The sequence below is a fragment of the Urocitellus parryii genome, chromosome 5 (genome assembly GCF_045843805.1).
Source record: "Urocitellus parryii isolate mUroPar1 chromosome 5, mUroPar1.hap1, whole genome shotgun sequence".
Taxonomy (NCBI): Eukaryota; Metazoa; Chordata; class Mammalia; order Rodentia; family Sciuridae; genus Urocitellus; species Urocitellus parryii.
Window position 1 is genome coordinate 102,966,867 of NC_135535.1, and position 26,248 is coordinate 102,993,114.

The following is a 26,248-nucleotide window of genomic DNA, read 5'->3' on the forward strand; positions in this document are numbered from 1 at the left end:
GGGAATGGGAAAATTAACAAGGAGAGAAATGAATTACAATAGATGTGGTAGAGAGAGAAGATGGGAGGGGAGGGGAGGGGGGATAGTAGGGGATAGGAAAAGTAGCAGAATACAACAATTACTAATTGGGCATTATGTAAAATTGTGGATGTGTAACCGACGTGATTCTGCAATCTGCATTTGGGGTAAAATTGGGAGTTCATAACCCACTTCAATCTAATGTATGAAATATGATATGTCATGAGCTTTGTAATGTTGTGAACAACCAATAAAAAAAAAAGTGTTTTCCCTCTGGAAAAAAAAAATTGTGTTTTGTTTAGTGGTTAGATGTTTTACATTCTTTTACCCCTTGGACTAATATTTATGTCAAACTTCACTTATCCACTAAATATATACATAAGTGCATGTTTAAAATTTTCATTTCCTGTGGGCATTAGGCGTTAGGTTTATAAAATTTCTGTTAGATTGGCTTATTGTTACAAGTATTATCAGGATACAGTATTGAACGCATCAAAATTTACTACAAATTTTGATAAAACATTACCAATAAAGTGAAATTCTATTTGAAATCTATCTCTTAGCAAGATGAATGGGGATTTTAAAAAAATGCAATCTGATGTACCCATAATCAAATAATATTGTTAGAATGAGATAGACTTCATCAATTCTAGTCTGAATTTTCAAACTGATAATACAGACTGATAAATTTTGGTCTCTTTTTACAAAAAATCATTATTATGTTTTTAGTTGTCAATGAACCTTTATTTTATTTATTGATATGCAGTGCTGAGAACCGAACCCAGTGCCTCACACATGCTAGGCAAGTGCTCTGCCACTGAGCCACAATCCCAAATTTTGGTCTCTTAAAGTAGTAGATAAAAATGGAATAAACTTTGTCTGAATGTCACCCAATTTTTGAATTTTTAGTTATCTATTCATGATCACATAGTAAACTATTATGAAAGTTATTTGTTATTGTCTGCCAATTGAAAATTTAATTGTTATTATGCTAGATATTCATTGATATGATTGAAGTATCTGACAAAAACAACTAAGAAGTAGAAATTTTCATTTTGGGGTAGTAGTTTCAGAGGGCTAAATTCATGGACTCCAATGCTCTGAGCTTGAGAGGAGTCAGAATATTATGGCAGAAGGGCATGGTGGAGGAAAGATCTCAGCTTTGGGAACCTGGGACAAGATATAATCCTCAAGGCCATGCTCCCAGTGACCAACTTCCTCTAGCCACAACCTATCTGCCTAGTTACCAACTAGTAGTTCATTCAAATGATTAATTCATGAAATGAATTAATTTGAACATTGTTACATCACCTAACATGAGCATTTTGTGGGACATTCACTAGATCTAAATAATAGTAGAATTCTGTGATATTGTGCAATGAAAAGACTAAAAACTGGGATGATTTGCAGTTTCTCATCAGAAGTTATTTGTTTTCTCAATTTCTGAAGAATGTTTATACAACATTTTTCATAAGTCTTATCAGATGCTCATGAATTGCATTTTCTATGTCTTATATTTAAAAACACATTATTAGGTCATTATTCTCAGAACAGTTTGGGAAAAAAAAAACTAATGCTTTTGTCATAGTGCAGGAAATCTCATTGCAGTGCTCCTGAGCCAGTCTAAATAAGCAGGCCAAGTAACCAGGATAAGAAAAAGATTTTACTTGGACACATTGACTGTTGGGTCTGGGGAAGGAACATTAGGTATGATGTAATTTACTTGTGGTAAATTTGATATCTTACAGTCTCATTTGAACTATTACTGGCTTATGCTGTGTCATACTTTGCTCATGATTTTTTTTAGACTTATGAAAATTATCTCTTTTATTGCTTCTTAATTGTTCTAGAAGAAAAATATATAGGTCTGAGCTTAAACCCAGGAGTTTCCCATCAATCATATGTTATTTTGAGAAAGAAATACTAAATGAGAATTATATATACTCATAGGTCAGTAAGCCTAGGGATGTGTAGGCTTATGATAGTTTTCACAGTGATTTTGTGGTCTTAGATTTATTTCAAAAATTATCATTTTATTACCTGTGAAGAACACAGGATGTAGAGGGAACATGTATTTTTTTTTTTTTTACAGAGGTGTAATATACATGTATTGCCTGCAGTAAAATAATGGTCCAATGTGATCTCATATTTTGCCCTGTTAACCTAGTGATAGTATCATGTTATCCATTAAACAAAATAGTGCACTATAGATCTACTATTGATGCTTTTGTTTGCTGTTCATTATTTTCCTTGTACTTAGGTTTGTTTTGCCTCTGCATCTATAGTTGGAAAGAAATGTTATTTGAGCACTCTGTGTGCCTATTGCATCTGGCTGCATGATTGCATGTGACCACTAGAGGACATGCTCCCTCTAGCAGTAACTGTGGGAACTCTTGTTTAAACTCCCTGAAGAATGGAGGTGTTTAAAAGGAAAAACAAATAAGACTCTGTAGGCATTTTGTCTATGGAGTCTGAGACTGTACCTGTTTCTAAAAGTTTTGGAACAGAATTTGTTCCCAAATCCCACCATTATGTACAATTGTAATACACTAATAAAAAATGTGGGAAAAATTTTAAAAATTTAGAAACAAAACAAAACAAACAAAACCAACAACAAATCCTTGACAAACAAACACAAAATGAAACAAAAAACCAACTGCCTCCTCATCCTATATTTTTTGAGCCGTGGTTATTTGTTAGACCCTAGTTAAGTGCTTTGTATGAATTGTTTCATTTAATCTTCTCACAACCTTTCAAGGGAAGTAATGTGGTTTTATGTGTCTTATAGATGAGGAATACAGACATAGGAAGGGTAAATAAAACATCCTACTGTATCTAAAATGTCACTATGTTAGTATAAAAGATAATGCATAATGAACTGATTGTGGCCTACCTCTGTACCTTCATTACAAAAAGTGGACTTTCCATGTTCATCTTAATATTTCAGACATTCAGAAGCAATCATAAGCTGCATTATTTCAGTGCCTTTGCACCCTCTGGTCTTTCTGCCTCAAACTACTACATGACTTAAGTACTCCTCATATGCTTTGTCAGTGTTGCAGAAAATCTCCTTTCTGTGCTCTAGAATTTTGTCACAAGTCCTTCTTCCTTTTCCTGGATAAGCTCAAGTGGAAATAGTCTCTTTTCTCTCTCTCTCTCTCTCTCTTTCTCTCTCTCTCTCTCTTGCCACAATTGCATAGAATGTAGTATGATATTGCACCTCTCCCATTGTACTGAAATTATTTTTTCACATGCATCTGTATTATGCCTCATCTCTTTAATACAGGAATTGTATTTCTTTCTTCCTCTTGATTCCCAATATTATTTGGTACATGATAAACACAAATAAAAGGCAGTGAGGTATATAAAAAAAGCATAGGTATACTGGTATTACAAACAAGTTGTAATAGTTAAACCTTATATGGGGGGATAATTGTGATAAGCTTCATTTATGGTATTTCAATATTTTTGAAGGTAATTATATATTTATATCTTTACATATAGCTATTTATATCTAATTTTAACGTTATAAATATTTTATGAAAGTAGCTATGGAGAAAAAATTTTATGAACAATGTCTATTTTAGTCAGCTTTTTCACTGCCATAACCAAAAGACCAACAAGGTGGAAAAGTTTATTCAGGGATCATAGTTTTCAGGGGTCTCCACCTCATGCCCCTGGACTGTGGTGAGGGGAAGGGGTTTTGGTAACCCCCTGCCAACTGTGATCCACTTCTATGTGGATTACTGGGATAACCCACTTCTGAGGTATTGCCTATGTTTTTATTTGTAATTGTAGATGGGGAGATGCTCTATCAATTATTTCTAAGTCTAGGTGTGGTCTCCACAAAATGGCTTTCCTTCCCAGCACTATTTTCTGCCAGCAAGTTAAGTTGAATTGTGCAATGTCCTTGACTGCCTTGATGCTTCCATCACTTTTTAAACTCTGTGCACCTTTCTTTGTAACTATTGCTAAGGAAGTAGGCTTGTGAGTTTGCCTGTGTCTTTCTCCCTTTGTTACTCCTTCCCCTGGCCCAACCATAGTAAGCTTCTGGATAAATGAATTAATTCCTTATTATTTGATCTAATAATCTAATTCCAAGTTGCCCAAGTATTAAGTTATCCAATGTTGAGTTTTAGAGTATTTTCTCTGCCACCCACCTCTACAGTCAATTGTTCTTTCATTTCTTTTGCAGAGGAGTTGCTGGTTGTTGCCTTGGTCTGCTCTGCTATCTTCTTTTCTTATCTTAAATAATTTAACATTATTAATCTTTCTGTCATTTTCATATATTTCTATTTTTCTAACGTGCCTGTGGATTTTCTGTTGGGAGTAAAGTTTCTTTTAGTACATTTAATTTTTTTTATTCATAAGTATATTTTTAGAGGGTGTTTTCCTCCTGGGAAATCTCAATTTAGTTGGATTTTGGGAGTAATACTTTGAAGTGGTTTTGCATTTCCCTTTCTCAAATTTTCAGGGTCATTATCTTTAGATGAATTTTAAATTAAATTATTGACTAGTAGTCTTTTTTCCCATCATAAGTCATGTAAATTTTAACTCCATTCAAGCCTGTGTCAACAGATGCCTGGGTTTTTAACCCTCAATTTTTTATCATGAATACTTTCAAACAGCAGTTGAATGAATGAAATAATTAACTTCCACATAACCAACATTTATATCTAAGAATTGTTAATGTTTTGGCCAATTACATAAATAGTATTTGTTGTACCATCTGAGAATATGTTTTATATATGACACCTTATGCCCAAATACTTCACTATACATCTTTTAAAATTTTTATTCCTCCACAAAATTATAATACCATTAACACTCTTTGAAAACTTAACAAGTTATTTTCTAATATTGTGCATTATATTATATTCAAATTACCTAAATTATTCTCAATACGCTCATTCTAGCTGTTCTGTACAATAGGGATCTCATAAAGTTCTACTTGCTGATTTAAAAACATTATTTTGGTAGGAAGGGTAGAACCCAGGGCCTTGCACATTTTTAGGCAAGTTCTCTATATCTGAGTGACTTATTCAGAACCTTTTATTTTTTTGAGACAGTATGTTACTAATTTTTTTCATATTGGCACTGAACTTGTGATCTTTCTGACTCATCCTCCTGAGTAGCTGAGGTACCAGGTATGTGCCACCATGCAGAGCTAAATATTTGTTTTTTATTTAATATCAACAGATTTTTCTGGGGCAAAGTGAGATACTTCAATACATATATATTATGTGCAAAGATCACACTGGAATAATTAGCATATGCATCATCTCAAACATTTATCATTTTGTGTTGGAAATATTCAAAATACTCTGTACAAGCTATTTGAGAATACTCAGTTCATTGCTGTTAACTATAGTGATCCCACTGTACTGTAGGTCCTCTGTACCCATAAACTGTCTGGTTTCAGAACCTCCTTCCTAGACTCTTGTAACTACTATATTATTTACTTCTATGAAATCAATTTTTTGCTATGTATGGAGAATATGCAGTATTTGTCTTTCTGTACCTGACTTATTTCACGTAATGTTTTTCAGTTTCATTCACATTGCTACAATGTGACAAAATCTCATTTTTCATATTAGTGAATAATATTCAATTATGTATATATGCTAAAATTTCTTTATCCACTTATCTGTTGATGGACACCTTATCTGATTTTGTATTCTGACTATTGTGAGTAGTGCACTTAAGAGTGAAGTTTATTTCTTTGGTATGACAGTTGCACTTTTTAAAACATATACCTAGAAGTGGGATAGTTGGATCATATTTATGAGTTTATTTTTAGTTTTTTGAGAAAATTTTATACTGTTTCCATAATGGTTGTACTAATTTACATTCCCACCAGCAGTGTATAAGCAGTATATAATTTCTACATATCCTCACTGGGATTTTTTTTAATTTTTTGCTTTATTAATAATAACCATTTTGACTAGGGTGAGGTGATTTTTCATTGTGGTTTTGATTTGCATTTTGCTGATGGTTAATGACCTTGAATGTTTTTTCTTATATGTATCGGATAATTTGTATTTCTTCTTTTAAGAAATATGTATTCAGATTGCTCATTTTTATATTAGATAATTTGTATTTTTGTTGTTGTGTTTTTTTAATTCCTTATATATTCTGATAGTAATTTCTTTTTAGAGAAATAATTGGAAAATATTTCCTCCAATTCTGTAGGTTGTATCTTTATTCTGTTGATTGTTTCCTATGCTATGCAGTAGCTTTGAGACAGCACTCAAATAAAACCCTTCATTTTTAGCATTTCAAAAAAAGCAGGTAGATAAACCATATTCTTACTTCTTTTTAAATCACAATGTGGCAATAACATTTCTTCCTGTTATCAGTTTTCTGATTTGTCCCTGCATAGTATTTATTTCTTTTATAATGTAGTTGCCTTCTCATTTATTTTGAGAACATTTTCTTTGCTCAGAGAGCATGAGTTGTGTGTACATTGCTTGTGTGCTTAACTAAATATGTGCTAATTAACATACCATTGGGAAACTATTCACAGTACTCGAAAAGGAGCAAAATCTATATAGCACACTGTTATTTGCAAAAAGGCCATGAGGCAACATGTAGCAAATAACAAATAAGGTACACCATCAATTTCTTATGAACTTCCATGCTTTCATGATAGATCAGTTTTTGTGAGAAGTCAGAGCTCCCTTTTGGTTGAGGAATGAGTCCTTATAGAGGGGCTCCCTGGCATGGAATCTCAGCATCTGGGAGTGGTGAGTAGACACCCCTCAACAGTGTTATTTCCAATGTTGGTTGGGATTTAGTGCCTAAGTGGGGTGAGGAGGGCATCCTTGGAGAGGGAAATCTGTGTGGGTTTCAGAGACCAGTCAGGGTAAAGGGTGTATCTCTGTTTAGAGTCCATTGTTGAAATTCACCATGTAAGCAAGGGATAGAAGGAATTCTTACTGGTAGTGGAGGACCTGACATGGGATATCAAAGCCCAAGAAGGATGAAGAAAATGTCTGTGCAGAAGATAGACATGGTGTGGGTTTCAGAGACTGAGCTGGATAAGGAAGCTCTCCACATGATGGCATAGACCCAAAGGGTAGTCTGGTCCTTATATGGTAAGAACTTTTATAAGTGGGAGTAGACTTGTGTGGTCTGTTAGAGCTCAGGGAGACCATGTGGTGGTGAGAGATATGCTTTAAGAATCTGATCTGTGTCACCCTTAAAGAAAAGTAGAACAGTTATATAGCATGACCCTGAAACACCCCTTTCTATTTCCAAGAAACCACTCAAATTAAGGGAACAGTATGAATGTTCCTCAACTTAATTATTCAGGTAAATACTATCTTGTAGGACACTGACTTTTTTTCATGTATGTTGTAAATTTGAGGGTGGCTTAGCACGAGGTGTCAGAACCTCAGCAAAGTGAGGAGAATGTCTATTAGATGAGGTGTGGTTGGCTGGCCATTGTGGGAACACTCAATTAGAGTGAGGACGGCTATTGTGCAGGGGACAGTGGTTGGCCAGGGAGTAAAGGATATATCATGGAGAAAAGAATGTCTAGGGAAAGATGGTACAAAAGATGAGAGATTGGTAAAATCCAGAGTAAAATCAAATAAGTTAAAAATAAGTGAATAAGTTAAACATAATGAACACAAATTTCTTTCTGTCACTGATGTGATAGAAGTGTGACAGAGGGAAATGTGAAAATTGAGAAAATGAAAATGAAATCTGAGCTATTGAATTAGAATTAGAAGTATTACTGTGAATTTAGGGTTTTCAGTATATGTTGATACAAAAATAAGGGTAGGGGACATAGCTCAATTGGTAGAGTGCTTACCTTGCATGTACAAGGCCTTGGGTTCAATCCCCAGCAACACACACACACACACACACACACACACACACACAAATGTAGAAATGCAATGGAAACAAATATAGAGATGAGAAAGGAGAAGAGATGTGGAGGGAGGGAGACAGATATAATAGAAAAAAAGAGTTAGGGGTGATCAAAGAAGGGGAATCATTTTGGAAGATCTGAGGGTAAAGAACCTGGGCATGAATTCAAAGTAACCCTCTGGACTGGTCCTACATAAAAAATTTAGTTTTTGGACTGCTTACATCTTATCCTTTGGACAAAAAATTCAGATTTTGTACTCAAGTTCATTCTCTTCTATATGTGATTCCATTCAATTTTCCTAACTGATAAGTATAATCATATATACCTTCCAGAGGTGGTTGTTAATGTGACGTAGGGAGTAAAAGTACAGATAAGTATGAAATGAAAGATGGCCTCCTCTTTTATTGTGGCTTTCAGGAGTTCTCAATGTAACCAGTAGCAAAATGAATAGAGATTCATGATGGAACTGATTTTGAACAGCAGGGGAATACAGAGATCACAGAGGAGCACCATCTGAAAATAAAATTTAAATTTTTGCTCCCCCACCATGCTAAAGGAAGGTGGCTCTGAACATGTATTCAGGAGATTTGTGTCAATGATAACCTTAGAATGTAGTACAAAAGAGCTGCCTTATCAGTCAAACATGATGATATGAACGCAATGTGAACAAGTGTTGCTCAGGTGGTTGGCTAATAAGAGGTTACACTTGCATGTAGAAGCTCACAAATTTCAGTTTTTCTGTTGAATTTATAGAATGAAGTTCTCAGAAAAGATTTCTTTAATTGCTTGGTTCCTCTTTTCCTTTCCTTCCTATTTCTTTTGAGTTACCACTTTTGTTATATTTTTTAGCTATATTTACTATGACAGCTGAAATTCTCATCTGGTTGTCACGAAGATTGGACCTCTGTGGCCCAGTGGTTTCACATGTTTTCAATGTTAGGGTTATGTGTATATTTATTACTTCTGCTTTAATCTAGTTAAGTGGTAGAACAATTTACTCTCAGGATGGATTCTCATTTGTAATATGTTTTAAGAAAAATATTGCATGGGATATCTGAAAAAAGCAGAAGGTTTCTTCTCAAGATGGCTTTGGGAACAAATTATGCTGAAGTGAATTTCAAAAATGAATTGAAGTCCTCAGGCACCAACTCAAATTCTCCTGCAGGTAAAAATCATTTTCCAGTGGTCAAAGTTAATTATGAGTTGAAAGATGAAGAGAGGGGCTGGGGGTGTGGCTCAAGCAGTAGTGTGCTTGCCTGGCATGCGTGCGGCCCAGGTTCGATCCTCAGCACCACATACCAACAAAGATGTTGTGTCCGCCGAGAACTAAGAAATAAATATCAAAAATTCTCTCTCTCTCTCTCTCTCTCTCTCTCTCTCTCTCTCTCTCTCTCTCTCTCTCCTTCTCCTCTCTCTCTTTAAAAAAAAAGAAAGATGAAGGGACTGTTAATAAGCAGGGCAGAGGTAATGTTAGGTGCTGTTATATCTGAGTGATCATGTCTGGGACACCCAGGAATCTCTGAGGATTGTGCTGCCTGTAGATAGGAATTAAGGTGTTGTAAAGTTGCAAATGGGAAAGAAAACATCCATAGTACTTTCTTTACTATTATCATTTACAGAAAATCAGATGTTGAATTCTATTGTATAACCTTTCAGATATGAATATATAAAAATGTGTGTACCTATATTTCCAGAACTGAAAGAATATAATACTGAGATTTTCCTCCTCATCATTGACAATATACATAATTTTTTTGAGAAAAAGAAAAAAAAAGCTTATTGCTTTGCTAGCAAAGGAGAAACACAGGGGATTCCTGTTCCAGAGGCCATGTAATAAGAATTGTGATGCATTCTGCGGTCATACATAAATAAAAGTAAATAAATAAATAAATTTAGGTAATATACATAATTTTAAGGAAAGTGTTTCTCCTTAATTAGTGCTTTTATCTGAATGGAATGTGTCCCCACTGACCCCCTCATCTTTGGTGATGACCAATATTAGGTTTTATGTATCCTAAGAAAAGCTTGAAGGTATGCCCCCTGTCCAGAAAATGTTTTTTAACCATGAAATAGTGACTAAAGAGGCTGAATTTATCTTAAAAATATGAAACTTGGTTAGAAAGATTTATCTTGTATAGTTTACTTATAAATGGATGCAATCTGTAATATTATTTAAATATGTAATAAATAATAAGCAACCATAATACAAATATTAATAAACAAATTATGGTGAAAAAATGTTCATGATGCAGTATGAAAAAATAATGAATCAGAAATCAGTAAATATGTATGTCAATGAAATGGAAACATGCACATATATGTTGTAAACACTTCAAAAATTGCTGAAGAGACATGTGCCAAAAAATTAACAATAGTTATTCTCAATGATAGAAATTTTTGTTTTTGGGTATTTTATAATGTTATGTAATAAACATTGATTTTTTAAATTTCCATTTTCATGTTATTTCAAATATTCACAGTATTAGTGATTGTGGTTTATAGAAGAAAATTTAAAGTAATAAGAGGAGTTGCTTTTTTTTTTTTCACTGTGACCAAAATACCTGATAAGAACAACTTACAGAAGAAAGCTTTATTTGGGATCAACATTTCAGAGGTCAGTCTTTGGTGAGTCAGCTCCATTACTCTGGCTCTAAACTGAGGCAGAACATTATAGTGGAAAGGCATGGCAGAGTAGAGCTGTTCAGCTGATGGCAGCCAGAGGATCATGGAAGTTTCCACTGAGATTTCAAAGGAAGACCTGAGTGTTCAGACAAAGTAAAGCTGTGTTGGAATCCCTTCAGGATTCCCTTGAGAGGGCATGCATGAAGCTGTGAAGGGGAAGCTGAAGCTGGAATGGAGATCTCAGGGATTAAGACATGCAGGTAATGTGGAATGTCTGCTGAGGAAAGCTGTTGGCTGTAGAGGGAGTCAGCCTAAGAAAGCGACCTCGTGAATTACAGCCAGCAAGGAAATTTAGGTGGTGCTGCAGAAGCCCTTTGAAGATTACATCTCACCACAATATTCCCCAGATTCTGGACATGGAGTTACAGAAACTAATATCTGCCTGACTGAGTTTCACTTGTTTTGGTTCCATCCCTTCCTCTATATCCTTATTCCTCCTTTTTGGAATGGGAACATTTACTTTATATCATTGTATATTAGAAGTATATAACTTTTGATTTTTACAGAGGCTCACAACACAGAGTTTGTCTTGAGTCACAGAGGAGACTTTGGATGTGGTCTGGAACTTTGAAAACTATGGGAACTCTTAGAGATGGACTAAATGTATTTTTCATTTTTTGTGTGAGATGGATGTGATGTTTTGAGGGCCGGGAGTAAAATGTTATGGCTTGATTATGAGATGTGCTCCAAAAAGTTTATGTGGCAATTCATAAATGTTAAGAGATAAAACAGTTCTGAGACCCATAACCTAGCTGGTGGATTAATGTATTTGATGGATTAATAATTAGAATGGATTGCTGGTTGGTAATCAGGTGGGTGGCTGAAGAAATTCGGTCACATGGGCATGCCTTTTGATTATATACTTTTTATTTCAATATTTTTATGGATGAATTATAATTCTACACAACAGTAGGATTCACTGTTACATATTCATACACGTACATGATATAACAATATAATTTGATCAACATCATTCCTCAAGGGATTATATTTTTTCCCTGGCTCCTTGGTTGTTCTTTCTGCTTCCTGGCTATCTTGAGCTGAACAGCATTCCTCCACTACACTCTTCTTCCATGATGTTCTGCCTCACTTCAGGCCCAGAGTAATGGAGAAGACGGACCATGGACTGACACCTATGAAACCACAAACCCAAAATAAAATTTTTCTACTATAAGTTGTTCTGGTAAGATATTTTGATCACAGTGACAAAAACCAACTCACATAGAGGAGGAAATGGAAATAAGGATAGAACTTATTACTGATGAGGATAGAATTTATTACTGATGAATTAATTTGATTTATTCTTCAGATCCCAGGGAAAACACCATTCCTCACCAGAGTAATTTTGGTTTTTCCAAGCTTCTTCTTGCCTTGTTGCTGATACTTTTCCTGCTGAAGGAAATCTTATTGTCTGTCTCTTTTATCAGTAAGTATGCCAACTAAGTCAGTCAGCAATGCCTGCCTTTCATGAATAGAAGCTATTCATTAGAAATTGACATTTCACAATGATCCAGACCTTTGAAAAATAAATTTTTGGGGGTTTGGGTGGGTGGATAGAGTTCTTGAGCATTTACTGGGAATTTTGCTTTTGCAAAAACAATGAGATTCATCTTCATTGAGAGAATTTGAAAAGTAGATATATGTGTATGTGTTGGTTTACAGAATGAAATCTATGAGTCATCAGTTCTATATTAGATTCTTTGTATGGACACATCTATAATTCCTTACTTGTATTTATAAGGCTAGCCTTATTTGACTTCACAGACATTTATATTTTGGGATGAGCAGGTGAACATGCAGAAGATGTCAAGAAATGTTCCAGGAAGAGTTCTCCAGTGAATTTCCTTCTAATAATTTCTGTTTTGGTCAATTCTGTGATAACTAATTTAACAAATAAGTAGATTTATGCATATCTTGTATTTCAGAGTTTATCAAGTTTTCAAAAGTCATAAATATCAGCATATATTAAGATACATGTTTTATTCATTAATTTGGTAATTTAACAAGTAACAATGGCTATACATATTGTTTGCTAGGCGCCTTGTTAGAGAATCCAGAAATAGCCATAGCCACTGGTGTCAAGACATTAATAGAATAGTCAAAATAACCAGTGCTTTCAACTGTACATGGGAAGTGTTGTTCAGGTAAGAAGTAAGTACAGGAGGCTGAGATAGGTTTGCTAAAGGAGGAGACATCTATGACTGTGTGTATCAAAAATAACATAGACATATTATAGTATCAAAGATTTGGGGGAAATATAAACATGGCATATAGTACTATGTGAAAAACTATGAAATGAAGCTGGTTGTGGCAGAAATAAACAGAACTAAGATCATGAAGAAAGTCATGTACCATTATAAAAAATTTTTGATATTTTATAAAATATCCTTTGCTCCTTAATAAAGAAGTCTAAAACAGTGGATTGAAACAGCTATTTATTTAGCTCATGCTTCTGTTCCTTGGCAATTTAGACTGGTCCTATTGGGAGTTTCCATAGGTCCTGACTGAACTCAGTCATGCATATGCTGTTAGGAACCAATCACAGGCACCCTGGCTTTTGAGGAAGAGCATGTCAGCTGGAATGAAAGGGGCAATAACCACATTTCTCTCATTACTCATCAGGATAGCCTGGGTTTGTTCACATGGCCACTGGCAGATTTCCAAAAAAGAGGGAAAAAGAAAACCAAGCACAAAGAAGTTTCAATTTCGATTTAGCATGGTTATTTTGCAGGTTCTTTTGACCAAATGGAATCTTAAAGTCAGCTTATACTGTAGTGGTGAAGAAACAGACCCCACTTGTTGATTGTAGAACATGAAAATTCACATTGGGAAGGGGTGTGAGTATAGGACGGGTGGAATATTGAGGCCCATCTTGCAGTGAGTTAGTCCTGGCCAGCCATTGTGGAATTCTGGGGAAGGAATTGACATAGTCAAATTTAACTTTGGGGATATGCTTTTACTGAGGTGTGAAAATGGATTTATGAGGACAAGAGTGAAGGTAAGGAGAGGTGTTATTTCCTGGGAAATGGATAGAAGTAGACAGCATTGTGTTAAGTGAGATAAACCAGAATCAGAAAATCACTGGTTGTATGTCTTTTCTCATATATGATAATTTGGGAGCAAAAAGAGAAAAAGGGGTGAGCTCTCATGAAAATTGAGGGAAGAGTAGTAGAGGAAGGGGATAGGGTGAGGGAAGAGAGGAGAGAAATTGGAAGTACTAGGAATGAAATTGACCAAATAATATTATGAGCACATATGATTATGTAACAGTGCATCCTATTGTTATGTATAATTATAATGCACCAAACAGATGCTAATTCATAATCCCATTTTAAACATTGAGAGCATCATTTAAGGATAGTGGTGCTAGTGAAGAAAGAGAAGAAAGGTAGCTTTGAATGGTAAAGGAGATATAATGAAGGAGGCCAAGGCTTGATGATATTGGGGATTAAAGGACCCAGAGAAGATAAGTGTGAATATGTAGTTTGATCTTGTAAACTCAGCAGTGAAGAATTATTCAAAGAGGTAGGCAATATAGGATGCATAGCAGGTTTTTTTGGAAAGATGATTATTTACATTTTGGGAAAAATGTGTCAAACCACAAATGTACATGTCCAGTGGCAGGCATATTTGCTTGGATTTTAGAAAAGAGGTCTGGCATTTTGGAAGTCCTTCATATAATGACAGCAAATCCCAGCATGGGAATATATGCTATCACTCCTTAAGAACACATTAAGCAAGAAGTAAGGATTATGATAGAACTCTTGGAAATGTTACATTTTTTAAAAAGTTGAATGGAGGAAGAGAGCTGATGGAAGAGGATAAGAAGTGGCAGCAAGAAAGCGGAGGTGGAAACAGGTAGAGCACTGCACCAAGAGCTACAGAGGAAAACCCAGGGTGAATGATGCAAGAAGGTCATTAGAAGGTGACTAATAAGTGGTCCTAGAAAATTACTGATGATCCATTTCAAGGATTGTTTTAATAAATTGATGAAAGCCAAAGCCAGAATATAGTGGGTCAAGGAACAAATAGTAGGTTAGAGGGAAAGAGGAAATTTAATTTCTTGCAGTAATTTCTCCCAGGGTCTTGCATCTTCTAGGCAAGTGCTGTAATACTGAGATACCACTGTAACTCAGAAAATTCAATTTCTAGGGGGAGGTGTGAATTAGTTCTCAAATGGGAGAGACCTGGTGCACTGAGGAGTTAGAATCAGTTGTGATGAAGAGAGTTAAAAGACAAAAGAGATGAAGAACAATTTTCTCTTGATCAGTCTTGGGGTTTTTGAAAAACATTTTTTTCTGTTCTTTAAGATAAACCAGAGTTGCTTAAAATTAGCAAATTCTTCCTTCCCCCAAAGTCCCAGGTGGTGTACTTCCTTAAATAACTTCCACTTCCTTCCTACAATATTTAGCCTTTGTTGGCGTCTTAGGTTAAGTATTGAAGAACACTGTGGACAAGATCATTTAAGTCCCATTATGATGAAACTGTCATGTCCTCTTTCAACTCTTCATCTTTTAGCTCTTCCTGAGAGATACCTAATCATTTAAAAGTAGTAGAATCATGATTCCATTGACTGTGGGGTCAAGGGGAAACTTTTCCTGTCAGGCTCTGTCCTATCAGGTAATCAGACATTTGTGGATTTTGTTTCTGTGTAGAACGCAAGAAAGTAATGTATGGAGCAGTAACCTAATGCTACTGGAAAAATAATTGGTTTTTATTCTATTTTACAGCTTTCTTTCTAAAAAATTCTCAGCTGCTCAAAGAAACAAACTATGAAAGTTCTACAAAAGAAATGATTCATACAAATTTGGAGTGTGTAAAAATCAATTCAACCATGAAAGGTAAAACTTAATGTGCGTAGAATTCAATTACTGTTGTAGGTAATGATCCCAAATCAGAATTTATGATTACCAGGGAGATCACAATAAGAAGTGGAATCTCATGATCGTTCCAAGCTACAAGTGTATTATATAATTCATAGGGTCTAAAATTCTTGTTTTGAATTCAAAGTTGTTCATGTGAAGCTTGATTGTGAAACAGGATATATTGGTGTAGCATTTATTATGCCTGTGTTTTTTTCAGAAGTTTCTGTGCAGTACAGCTCCTTTTCTCACATGTCAGTTAAAAAATATTTGATGACAATAATGATAATGGCTATATTATTGTGAGATTGAATTATTCATATTAATATATGTTATTTAAAGACCATATTTCCGTTTACAAAAACATAAGCATATGATATCGAAAGATCCAGTTTTAATTCCATCCTGCACACAGTGACCATTGTGTAATTAAGAGTATTTGCTACAAATAATGAATCAATATTAACATATTATCACTAATTAAATTTACAATATTTTTGATACTAGGAATTAAACACGGGGTTTCACACATGCTAGACAAGTCTATCACTGAGCCACCTTCCTATACCACAGTTTTTGTTTTTTTTCCTAAGTTTTCAACTATTGTTCTTTTTCTGTACTAAAGTCCCATGCAGTCTGTGAAATTACATTTAATTGTCATGTCTCTTATTTGCTGTGATAGTTTTTCAGACCTTCCATGTTTTTGATGACACTGACAATTTTGGGGAATACTGTTCTATATATTGTAGTCTGTCTCTCTATTAAAAGTTGAAGTTTTCTAATGGTTAGATTGGGATTATTTGTTTTTGGGGAGGAAGATCATAGATGTAAAATGATATTTTCATCACATTTCAAGAGTATATGTTATCAAAATAATTTTTAATAATTGATGCTAAACTTAAAGCTACTTTTCCCTCTTCCATTTCCACACTGTACTGTTTGTGAAGAAGTTACTATGCCTAGCTCACACTTTAAGATTGAGGAGTTATTCTTGTCCCTTAGGATGGGGTACTTAGGGTTTTCTGGAGGAACAGATGCAATATGAATTTGACAATTTAGTTTAAGGATTTGGCTTTTGCAATTATGGAGGCTTGAAAAGTTTAAAATTTGATATGGGTAAACAGCAGGGTAGAGACTCAGGGAAGTAGCAGTTTGAGAACAATGACAATCTGCTGCAGGACCAGGAAGAGCAAATGTTGCAGATGAAGTCTAAAGGCAAGTTTGCTGGAGAATTCTCTCTTGCCTGTGGGGTGCATTCTTTTGTTCCATTAAGATCTTCAACTGATGGGATGAGATCTACTCACATTTGGAAGGCAAACTTCTTTACTAAAATTTCACAAATTAAAATGTAATTCTCATTCAAAAATATCCTTGAAGCAATACCCAGAATGCTTGATAAAACTAGTATATAAAATTAGCCATCAAGAAGTATCTATATAATTTATTTGGAATTCTTATGCATTTGACGTTTGTCTTTTCTATTCCATTTATTAATTTACTCTATCTTTTACATCTGCATGCACTCATGTCTATTTACTTTATATTTCAGATTATAATCCAATGCCTCTTCATTTATCTTGTTATTCTATCTTTGACTCCTGGGTGGTATTTCTGTTGGCTCTTGTGGCCTTTGTCATTTGCCATCAATGTGTTTTTTGTTTGTTTTTGTATTTTACTTTCTGTAACTACAAAATGCTCTAGACTCATGTTGTCTGTTTTCTGTCCCTATCTAGAATTAACCATTTCTATGAGGAGCCCTGATTCCTTTTATTGAAGAATAATATCCTAGAAATTTTGATATGTTGTATTTTTATTTTCATTCATTCAATGTATTTTTTAAAGTTATCTTTGACACATCTTTAACTCATGGGTTATTTATATGTATTATTTAGTTTCAAGTGTTTGGTGATTTTCTGTTTTCTTTCTTTCATTGATTTCTAGTTTGCTCTCATTGTTGTTGAATGACATTATATGATTTTAAATTTCTTGAAGTATGTTCTGTATCTCAGTATGTGGTCTATCTTGTCATAGGCTCCATGGGCACTTGTAAAGAATGGGTAGTCTGTTGGTGAGTAGACTCTTCTAAGAATGTTGATTGGATTCTGTAGGTAGATAAAGTTTTTTTGTTCTTCAAAGGTTTTCTAATTTTCTGCCTGGATTTCTTTAATTTTATTAATCTATTTTCAACTTTTCTTTCCACTTGTGTGATTTTTTACTTCATATATTTTGCCAACCTGTTATTTGGTTGGTATATTCACATTTGAAATCATGATAAATAAAGTTCTGTTTATTTGTTTTTATTATGTTTCTGGTGTTTGGTTGGAAAATTCTGTTTTTTTGTCCCTCCCAATTCACTGATTTCTCTGTTCCCTCCATTCTGATGTTAAGTCCTACACTGACATTTTAAAATGTGATTATGTTTTTCAGTGATAAAATTTCTGTCACTTTTTTTATATCTTTGTTTCTTTGTTGGGTCTGCTATTTTAAAAAACTTTGCTTGAAGAATGTTTGCTCCTTCTTATTAGAGCATCTTTATTATGGCTGCTTTAAAAATCTTTGTTACATAATTCTTTTTTTTAAAGAGACAGTGAGAGAGGAGAGAGAGGAGAGAGAGAATTTTTAATATTTATTTTTTAGTTCTCGGCGGATACAACATCTTTGTTGGTATGTGGTGCTGAGGATCGAACCCGGGCCGCACGCATGCCAGGCAAGCGCGCTACCGCTTTAGTCACATCCCGAGCCCCTGTTACATAATTCTAACATTTTTGTTTTCATGATTTTTTACATCAGTCGTTTATCAGTTGAGAACTTCCTGGTTTTTGGTGTAAAGAGCTATCTTTTGCTGAACCTTGGACATTTTTGTATTGAGTTTTCAGTAGTGGGGTCTTATTCAATTATTATGTTTTTGCTGTCTTTTCCTGATAGCACTTCAGCAGGAGAAATGTTCCCTGACACATTAATACCTGATGAAGGCAGACTTGGCTCTTTGTTACATCTGGATGAAGACAGGATAATGGTGCTCATGTGGTCTCCTTTGGTCCTTAATTTTAATAATAAACACACTTTTAAAATAGATTTTCTTATGTTGCACTTATATTTCCTTCTTCCCAATAAAGGAAAAGTCTGGAGCTGTTGCCCAAAGAATTGGAAGTCATTTACTTCCAGTTGCTACTTTATTTCTTCTAAACAAAGATCTTGGAAGGAGAGTCAGGAGAATTGCTCTACAATGGAGGCTCATCTGGTGGTGATCAACAGCAAGGAAGAGCAGGTACTTTCTGAGAGACAATGGAGTCATGAGCCTGTCTGACTTTTGTACATATCCTTGCTAAGAAGGAATATTGGTGCTGTGACAGATGACTTTCCATAAGACAGATAGGAGAGGCTTCCTCAGCCTTCACATTCCACACCTTGTACCTTCTTCAATGTAACTAAGCTAACTTGAGAGAAATTGTGGAATTAAAAGTGATAGCTGGGGCTTTAGTGAAAGGATTAAAATAGCAGCTTGTTCTTTCAATATGAATATGTTTTATAAATTATTAACTGTTTAACAGAGAGAGGTATTAAGTTGAATAGGGAAATAAAGTGAAATTAAGAGTCACAGCAATTAGGAATGAAATTTAAGAATCTGTGAAAAATAATTAAATGTGTAAGAATTTAATTTGCACAAATTTGAAGAATGCTTCCTTAGTAACAAAAGTGGGGAAATGAGTCTGAGATAGGAATTCATTATGATTATGGATAGGAATTGCTTCCATAGTTAATGAAAATATGATACTTCCCTGCTTAGCTGAGAAAACCTGCACTTCTTGGAACCCCATCTGGCTATTCCTTCTTTTTTCCCTCATTTCTTTATAAAGATCTCTGTGGAAACCTCACACTATAACCTTTAATATGTATAATAGTTATGTGTTAATCAAAAGATTTTTGCTACACTTTAAAAAATTGGTCCATTACATTTGTACACATTGATGGGATTTTTTACTAAATTATTTATTCTAATTAGTTTTACATGATGACAGAATGCGATTCATTTTATATTACACATATAGAACACAAATTTTCAAGTCACTGGTTGTACACAAAGTATTTCTACACCATTTGTGTCTTCATATATGTACTTAGGGTAATAATGTCTAACTCATTACACCATCATATCTACCCCCCTTTCATGGTCCCATTCCCCACTTCCCTTTTCCCTCTCTAAAGTTACTCCATTCCTCCCCCCACACCATTGCCCTTATAAGTCAGCATTTTCATATTAAAGAAAACACTCAGTCTTTGGTTTTTACGGATTGGTTTACTTCACTGAGCATGATATTCTCAAACTCCATCCATTTATCTGCAAATGCCATGATTTTATTTTCTTTTAATGCTGAGTAATGTTCCATTGTGTATGTATATACATTATCTACTGAAGGGCATCTGGGTTGGTTTCACAATTCAGCTATTGTGAATTGTGCTGCTATAAACATTGATGTGGTTGTGTCCCTGTAGTATAGTGTTTTTAAGTCCTTTGGGTATAAACCAAGGAGTGGGATAGCTGGGTTAAATGGTGGTTCCATTATCAATTTCTCAAGGAATCTCCATACTGCTTTACAGATTGACTGCACCAATTTGCAGTCCCACCAGAAATGTATAAGTCTGGCTTTTCCCCTCACATCCTCACCAACACTTGCTGTTGTTTTTATTCTTGATAGCTGCCATTATGACTGGAGTGAGATGAAATCTTAGAGTAGTTTTGATTTGCATTTCTCTAATTGCTGGAGATGTTGAGCATTTTTTCGTATGTTTGTTGATTGATTATGTATCCTCTTTTGAGAAGTGACTGTTCATTTCCTTGGTCCCTTTATTGATTGGGTTATTTGGTTTTTTTTTGGTGTTTAGCTTTTTGTGTTCTTTATGTACCTAGATATTTGTGCTCTATCTGAAGTGCTTATAGTAAAAATTTGCTCCCATTCTGTTTTCTCTCTGTTCACCTCACTGAATGTTTCTTTTGCTAAGAAGAAGCTTTCTAGTTTGAATCCATCCTATTTATTGATTCTTGGTTTTAATTCTTGTGCTATAGAAGTCTTATTAAGGAAATTGGGGCCTAATCTGCCATTATGGAGGTTTGGGCCTACTTTTTCTTCCATGTACAAAGTCTCTGGTTTAATTCCTAGATCTTTGATCTATTTTGAGTTGAGGTTTGTGTGTGGTGAGAGAAAGGAGAACTAACACCAATACTTCTCAAACTATTTTATGAAATAGAAAAATAAGGAACACTTCCAAATACATCTTATGAGGACAATATCACCCTGATTCCAAAACCAGACAAAGACACATCAAAAAAAGAATACTTCAGACGAATATATCTAATGAGTATGTATGTAAAAATCCTCAATAAAATTCTGGAAAATCAAATACAAAAACATATCAAAAAATTAGTGCACCATGATCAAGTAGGGGTCATCCCAGGGATGTAAGGTTGGTTCAACATTCGGAAATCAATAAATGTAATTCGTCACATCAATAGACTCAAAGATAAAAATCATATGATTTTCTCAATAGATGCAGAGAAAGAATTTGATAAAATAAAGCATCCTTTCATGTTCAAAGCATTAGAAAACTAGGGCTAAGAGGATCATTTCTCAACATTGCAAAGGCTATCTATGTTAAGCCATGGGACAACATCATTCTGAATGAAAAAAAAAATTGAAAACATTCCCTCTAAAATCTGGAACAAGGCAGGAATGACCTCTTTCACCACTTCTATTTAATATAGTTCTTGAAACTCTAGCCAAAGCAATCAGATAGATGAAAGAAACTAAAGGGATACAGATAGAAAAAGAAGTGAGATTATCACTATTTGCAGACAATATGATTCAATACCTAGAAGACCCAAAACATTCCACCAGAAATCTTCTAGAACTAATAAATGAATTCAGAAAAGTGGCTGGGTATAAAAGCAACACCCATAAATCAAAGGTATTTCTGTATATCAGTGACAAATTCTCAGAAAGAGAAACTACGAAAACCACCCCATTTATAATAGCCTCAAAAAAAAAAAAACACTTGGGAATAAACTTAAAGAATGTGTTCAAATACCTCTACAATAAAAACTACAACATGCCAAATAAAAAAGAAGATGGAAAAAAGAAGATGGAAAGCTCCACCTTGCTCTTGGATTGGCAGGATTAATATTGTCAAATGACCATACTACCAAAAGTACTATATAGACTCAATGCAATCCCAATACAAATCCCAATGACATTCCTCATAGAACTAGAAAAATTAATCATGAAATTCATATAGAAATGTAAGAGACCCAGAATAGCCAAAGCAATCCTTAGCAAGAAGAGTGAAACTGGTGGCATTACTATTCCAGACCTAAAACTACTGCAGAGCAATAGTAGCAAAAACAGCATGGTATTAGCACCAAAATAGACCAGTAGAACAATGGTACAGAATAGAGGACACAGAGTCTAACCCACATAACTACAGTTAGTTTATATTAGACAAAAGTACCAAAAACGTTCTTTGGAGAAATGATGTGATTTGTTGTTACATATTTGTATATACACACAATGTAACAATATAATTTGGTCAATATCATTCCCTATCACTTCTCTCCCTCCCCACTTCCCATCCCTTCTATCTTTCCTCTACTTATGAGAACCACCCCCACGTTTTTTTTGCTTTGTCCTCTCTAGCTTGTACATAAGAAAGAAAACATGTGGGCCCTGACCTTCTGGGTTTGACTTACTTTGCTTAACATAATGGTCTTAGTTTCATCCATTTGCCTGAAAATGACATAATTTCACTTCTACTTATGGCTGAACTCCATTGTGTATATATACCACGTTTTCTTTTTCCTTTCATCTATTGATGGACACCTAAGTTGGCTTTAGAGTTTGGCTATTTTGAATTGTGCTGCTATAAACATGAGTGTGCATGTATCCCTGTAGTATGATGACTTTAATTCTTTAGGATAAATATGCAGAAGGGCTATAACTGGTTCATATGGTGGTTTAAAACCTAATCTTTTGAGGAGCCTTCAAAATGATTTCCATAATGGTTGTACAAATTTACAATCCCACCAACACTGTAACACCGTTCTTTTTTCTCCACGTCCTCTTCAGTATTTATTATTTGTATTCCTGGAAACTGCCATTCTGACTAGTGTGAGATGAAAATCTCAGCATGGTTTTGATTTTTAGTTCCCTAATTGATAATTATGTGGAACTTTTTTCCCCATATATTTGTTGGCCACTTGTATTTCTTCTTTTGAGAAGAATCTGTTTAATTAATTTGCCCATATATTAATTATTTGATATTTTGGTGAAGTTTTTCAAGCTTTTTGTATATCTAGATATTAATCCTATGTCTGAAATGTAACCAGCAAAGATTTTCTCCCATTCTGTAGGTTCTTTCTTCACATTCCTAATTGTTTTCTTTGCTATGCAGAAGCTTTTTAATTTGAAACCATCCTATTGTGAAACTTGTTGACTATGCCTATATGGTGTAGTATTGAGCCTATCCTTTTTTTAAGGAATTGCAAAGTTTTGTTCTACTTTCTAGGTCTTTAATATATTTTGAGTTGATTTTTGTGCAGGGTAAGAGATAAGGGTCTAGTTTTATTTTTCTACATATGGATAACTGGTTGTCTCAGGCCCATTTGTTACAAAGGCTGTTGTTTTTTTCAATGTATGTTTTTGGCACTTTGTCAAGGATCAGATGACTATAGACGCGTGGTTTTGTCTCTTTGTCTTATGTTCTGTACCATTGGTCTATGTATTATGTCAGTACTATGCAGTTTTTGTTAATATAGCTGTGTAGTATAGTTTGATATCAGGTATAGTGATTCCTCCAGTATTGCTTTTTTTGGCTTAGAATTGCTTTAGCTACTCTGGGTCTTTAATTCTTCTGAATGAATTCTAGGACTGTTTTTTTTTCTTTTTTCTAGTTCTGTGAAATATGTCACTAGTATTTATATGAGGATTGCATTGAATTTGTATATTGCTTTTGGTAGTATGGCCATTTTGACAATATTTGTTCAGCTTGTCCAGAAACATCTTATCCATTTCCCTCTTCTGAGTTCTTCTTCAATTTCTGCAATGTTCTATAGTTTTCACTGTAGACGTCTTTTACCTCCTTGGTTAGATTTATCCTTTGGGTTTTTTTTTTTTTTTGAGGCTATTGAGATTGGAATAATTTTCTTCATTTCTTTTTCAGAAAATTTATTGTTTTTTGTATATAGGAAAGCTATTTATTTTTTATAAGAAGTTTTTAAAAATATAAAGAAGATAGAAATATTAACTACCCAGATTTAATTATTACACACAGTATGTATGAATCAAATTATGACACTCTATCCTATAAATTTATACAATTAAAATAATAGTTAAAATTTACCAAACTAAAAATAATTTATTTGTGAATATATTTGTTCATAAAGTTACTTGTGATATATTCATAGTGTTTATAGCTTAATTTAACAATAAATGAAATAAACAACAACAACCCCACCCAAAAAAAAAACAGTTGAGGTTGAGTACTCTACAGATATGATTTCTTTTTTTCTTTTCCTTTAGGATTTTCTCACCTGGAATTTGAATAAATCGCATGATTATTTTGTGGGGCTGTCAGATCCAAAGGGTCAGAGACATTGGCAATGGATTGATCAGACACCATATAATGAAAATACCATGTGAGTACAGAATTAGATAAAGGAATCCTGGGTCCTGTAGCATGCCTAAAATCTAGGGTGCCCAATTCTAAGATATGAAGCTTAAATATCTCATTTTTGTTCTGTTGGGCACTGGTTTAAATTATTTTATTATCTCATTTAATCATTAAGAAAATCTTACACAATACACATGATTTCTTATAAAAATGAGAAAGTGGAGTGTGGAGAGTATAGATAATTTATCTAAGGTCATCCAACAATGGTTTCCAAATTCAGGTGTATTGTAGTTTGCTTTTAACATATTTATATCTCCTTAATATAAATACATGCTTATTAAGATCATTACAGATTATTTTTAAATTATGATTTAATATTTCTCATAAAGAAGAAATTCAAACTTATGATACCATTCCAATATCTAACATTTATATTATCTTTTTTATAAATATTAATTTTTAGTTATAGTTGGATATATTTGGATACAATTTCTTTATTTTATTTATTTATTTTTATGTGATGCTGAGGATCAAACTCACCTGCACGTGTGAGGTGAGAGCTCTACCACTGAGCCACAACCTAGCCCCAGATTTATATTATCTTTAAAAACATTTTAGTATACTTCTACCCTTGATCCTCATATTTTCTTTGTGAAATATATAGTGCTGTTACTCTGGTTCAATTTTTAGATGGGCAAACTGAGAAAGAAATGAAATTATTTGTCCAAGAAAACAAGAACAAGTAGGCTCTCTAGAGATTTTGCTTGCCTTTTGACTCCAAAATCATTCCTGTAAAAAGGGGGGAAAAAGAAGAAGTATATTGATAATGGGACCAGATTGATATCTCTTCATTACATAAGAAAGCCACATGATTGACAGTCGCTGGCAATAGGACTATGGATGCACAAATAGAAAACAACCTCTGGGATGTCTTTAGGTGAAATGTTTGCTGCAATAAGGTATGAGAAAATGTTAAGTGATGTGGGCGCAGCTTTCAAGGGTTTTGATGGAGGAAAAACTGCATGAGAAGTGGGGAAGTGTTTGTCTGGGTATATTTGACCCTGACTTCCACAAAGTTCACCCCAGCCTATGGCCCCATAACTTCTCTAACCCTTTTAAAAGCAGTGTTGGAAGAATAACCTCATGCTTTTTCTCTGTTTCAGGTTCTGGCATCCAGGTGAGCCCAACAGGGTCCAAGAGCGTTGTGTTGTGTTAAATTATCGTAAACAATGGGGCTGGAATGATATTTTTTGTGCTCATGTTCAAAGCTCAATTTGTGAAATGATGAAGATCTACTTATGAATCAAACACCTTTTTCATGGACATGTTGTTGGATTCATGCCCATTATTCTAGAGATAACTATTAATTTCCTCTTTATATGAAAGAGATTCCATAGACTTTTAAGTAAGTTGTTATTTTACTTTTTGAGAAAACTGTCTACATGTTTATTTGTTTATTCATTCATTTGCTTATTCATAAAAATGAACATTTTCTATATGACTAAGAGTACACTGGAGACCTATTTTGTGCATACCTAGAATATACTTGAGCCTGTTCCCTAATCTCTGAATGCTAAGGGTATATTTATGGACATAAATTATATGATGTGGTTTGTCCACTTATCTGTTTTCCCTTCTCCCTTCTTGGCTTTATTGATGCATAATTTGGAAATACAAATTTTATATATTTAGGTTACAAAGTAATGATTTGATATTCATATATACTGTGAAATGATTATTATAATCAAGTTATCTAACCTTCCATTACTTAGCACAGTTTACATTATTTTGTGTTTTAAGAACACTTAAGATCTTTCTGAGGAGACAAATTTATGCTATGTGCATTTATGAACATATCACAATGAATTCCACTATTATGTATGCTTATAATATACCAATAAAAATTATAAAAAATCAAATTTCAGCTATGCAATATGACATTGTTAACTGTAGTCACCAAGGTGTCCAGAACTTATTTATACTTTAACTAAAAATTTATACCCCTTGGCCAACTTATTCCATTTTCCCGCACTTCCCAACCCCTCTCAACTGCCATTCTGCTCTCCTTTTCTTGATACTCACTTTTTTAGATTGTATACATAAGTGGGTTCCTACAGTATTTACCGTTCTTTGACTGATATTTTCA

At 34.1% G+C, this 26,248-nt stretch overlaps 1 protein-coding gene across 1 annotated transcript; it reads left to right on the top strand.

Annotated features, from left to right (window-relative positions):
- Positions 1-8,980: 8,980 nt before the first annotated feature.
- LOC113201635 (C-type lectin domain family 4 member A-like) lies at positions 8,981-25,404 on the top strand. The gene is made up of 6 exons (XM_026415461.1): positions 8,981-9,062; positions 11,889-12,005; positions 15,310-15,420; positions 18,558-18,709; positions 24,012-24,127; positions 25,266-25,404. The coding sequence occupies exons 1-6, from the start codon at positions 8,981-8,983 to the stop codon at positions 25,402-25,404; spliced, it is 717 nt and encodes a 238-aa protein (XP_026271246.1).
- The last annotated feature ends 844 nt before the right edge of the window (positions 25,405-26,248 follow it).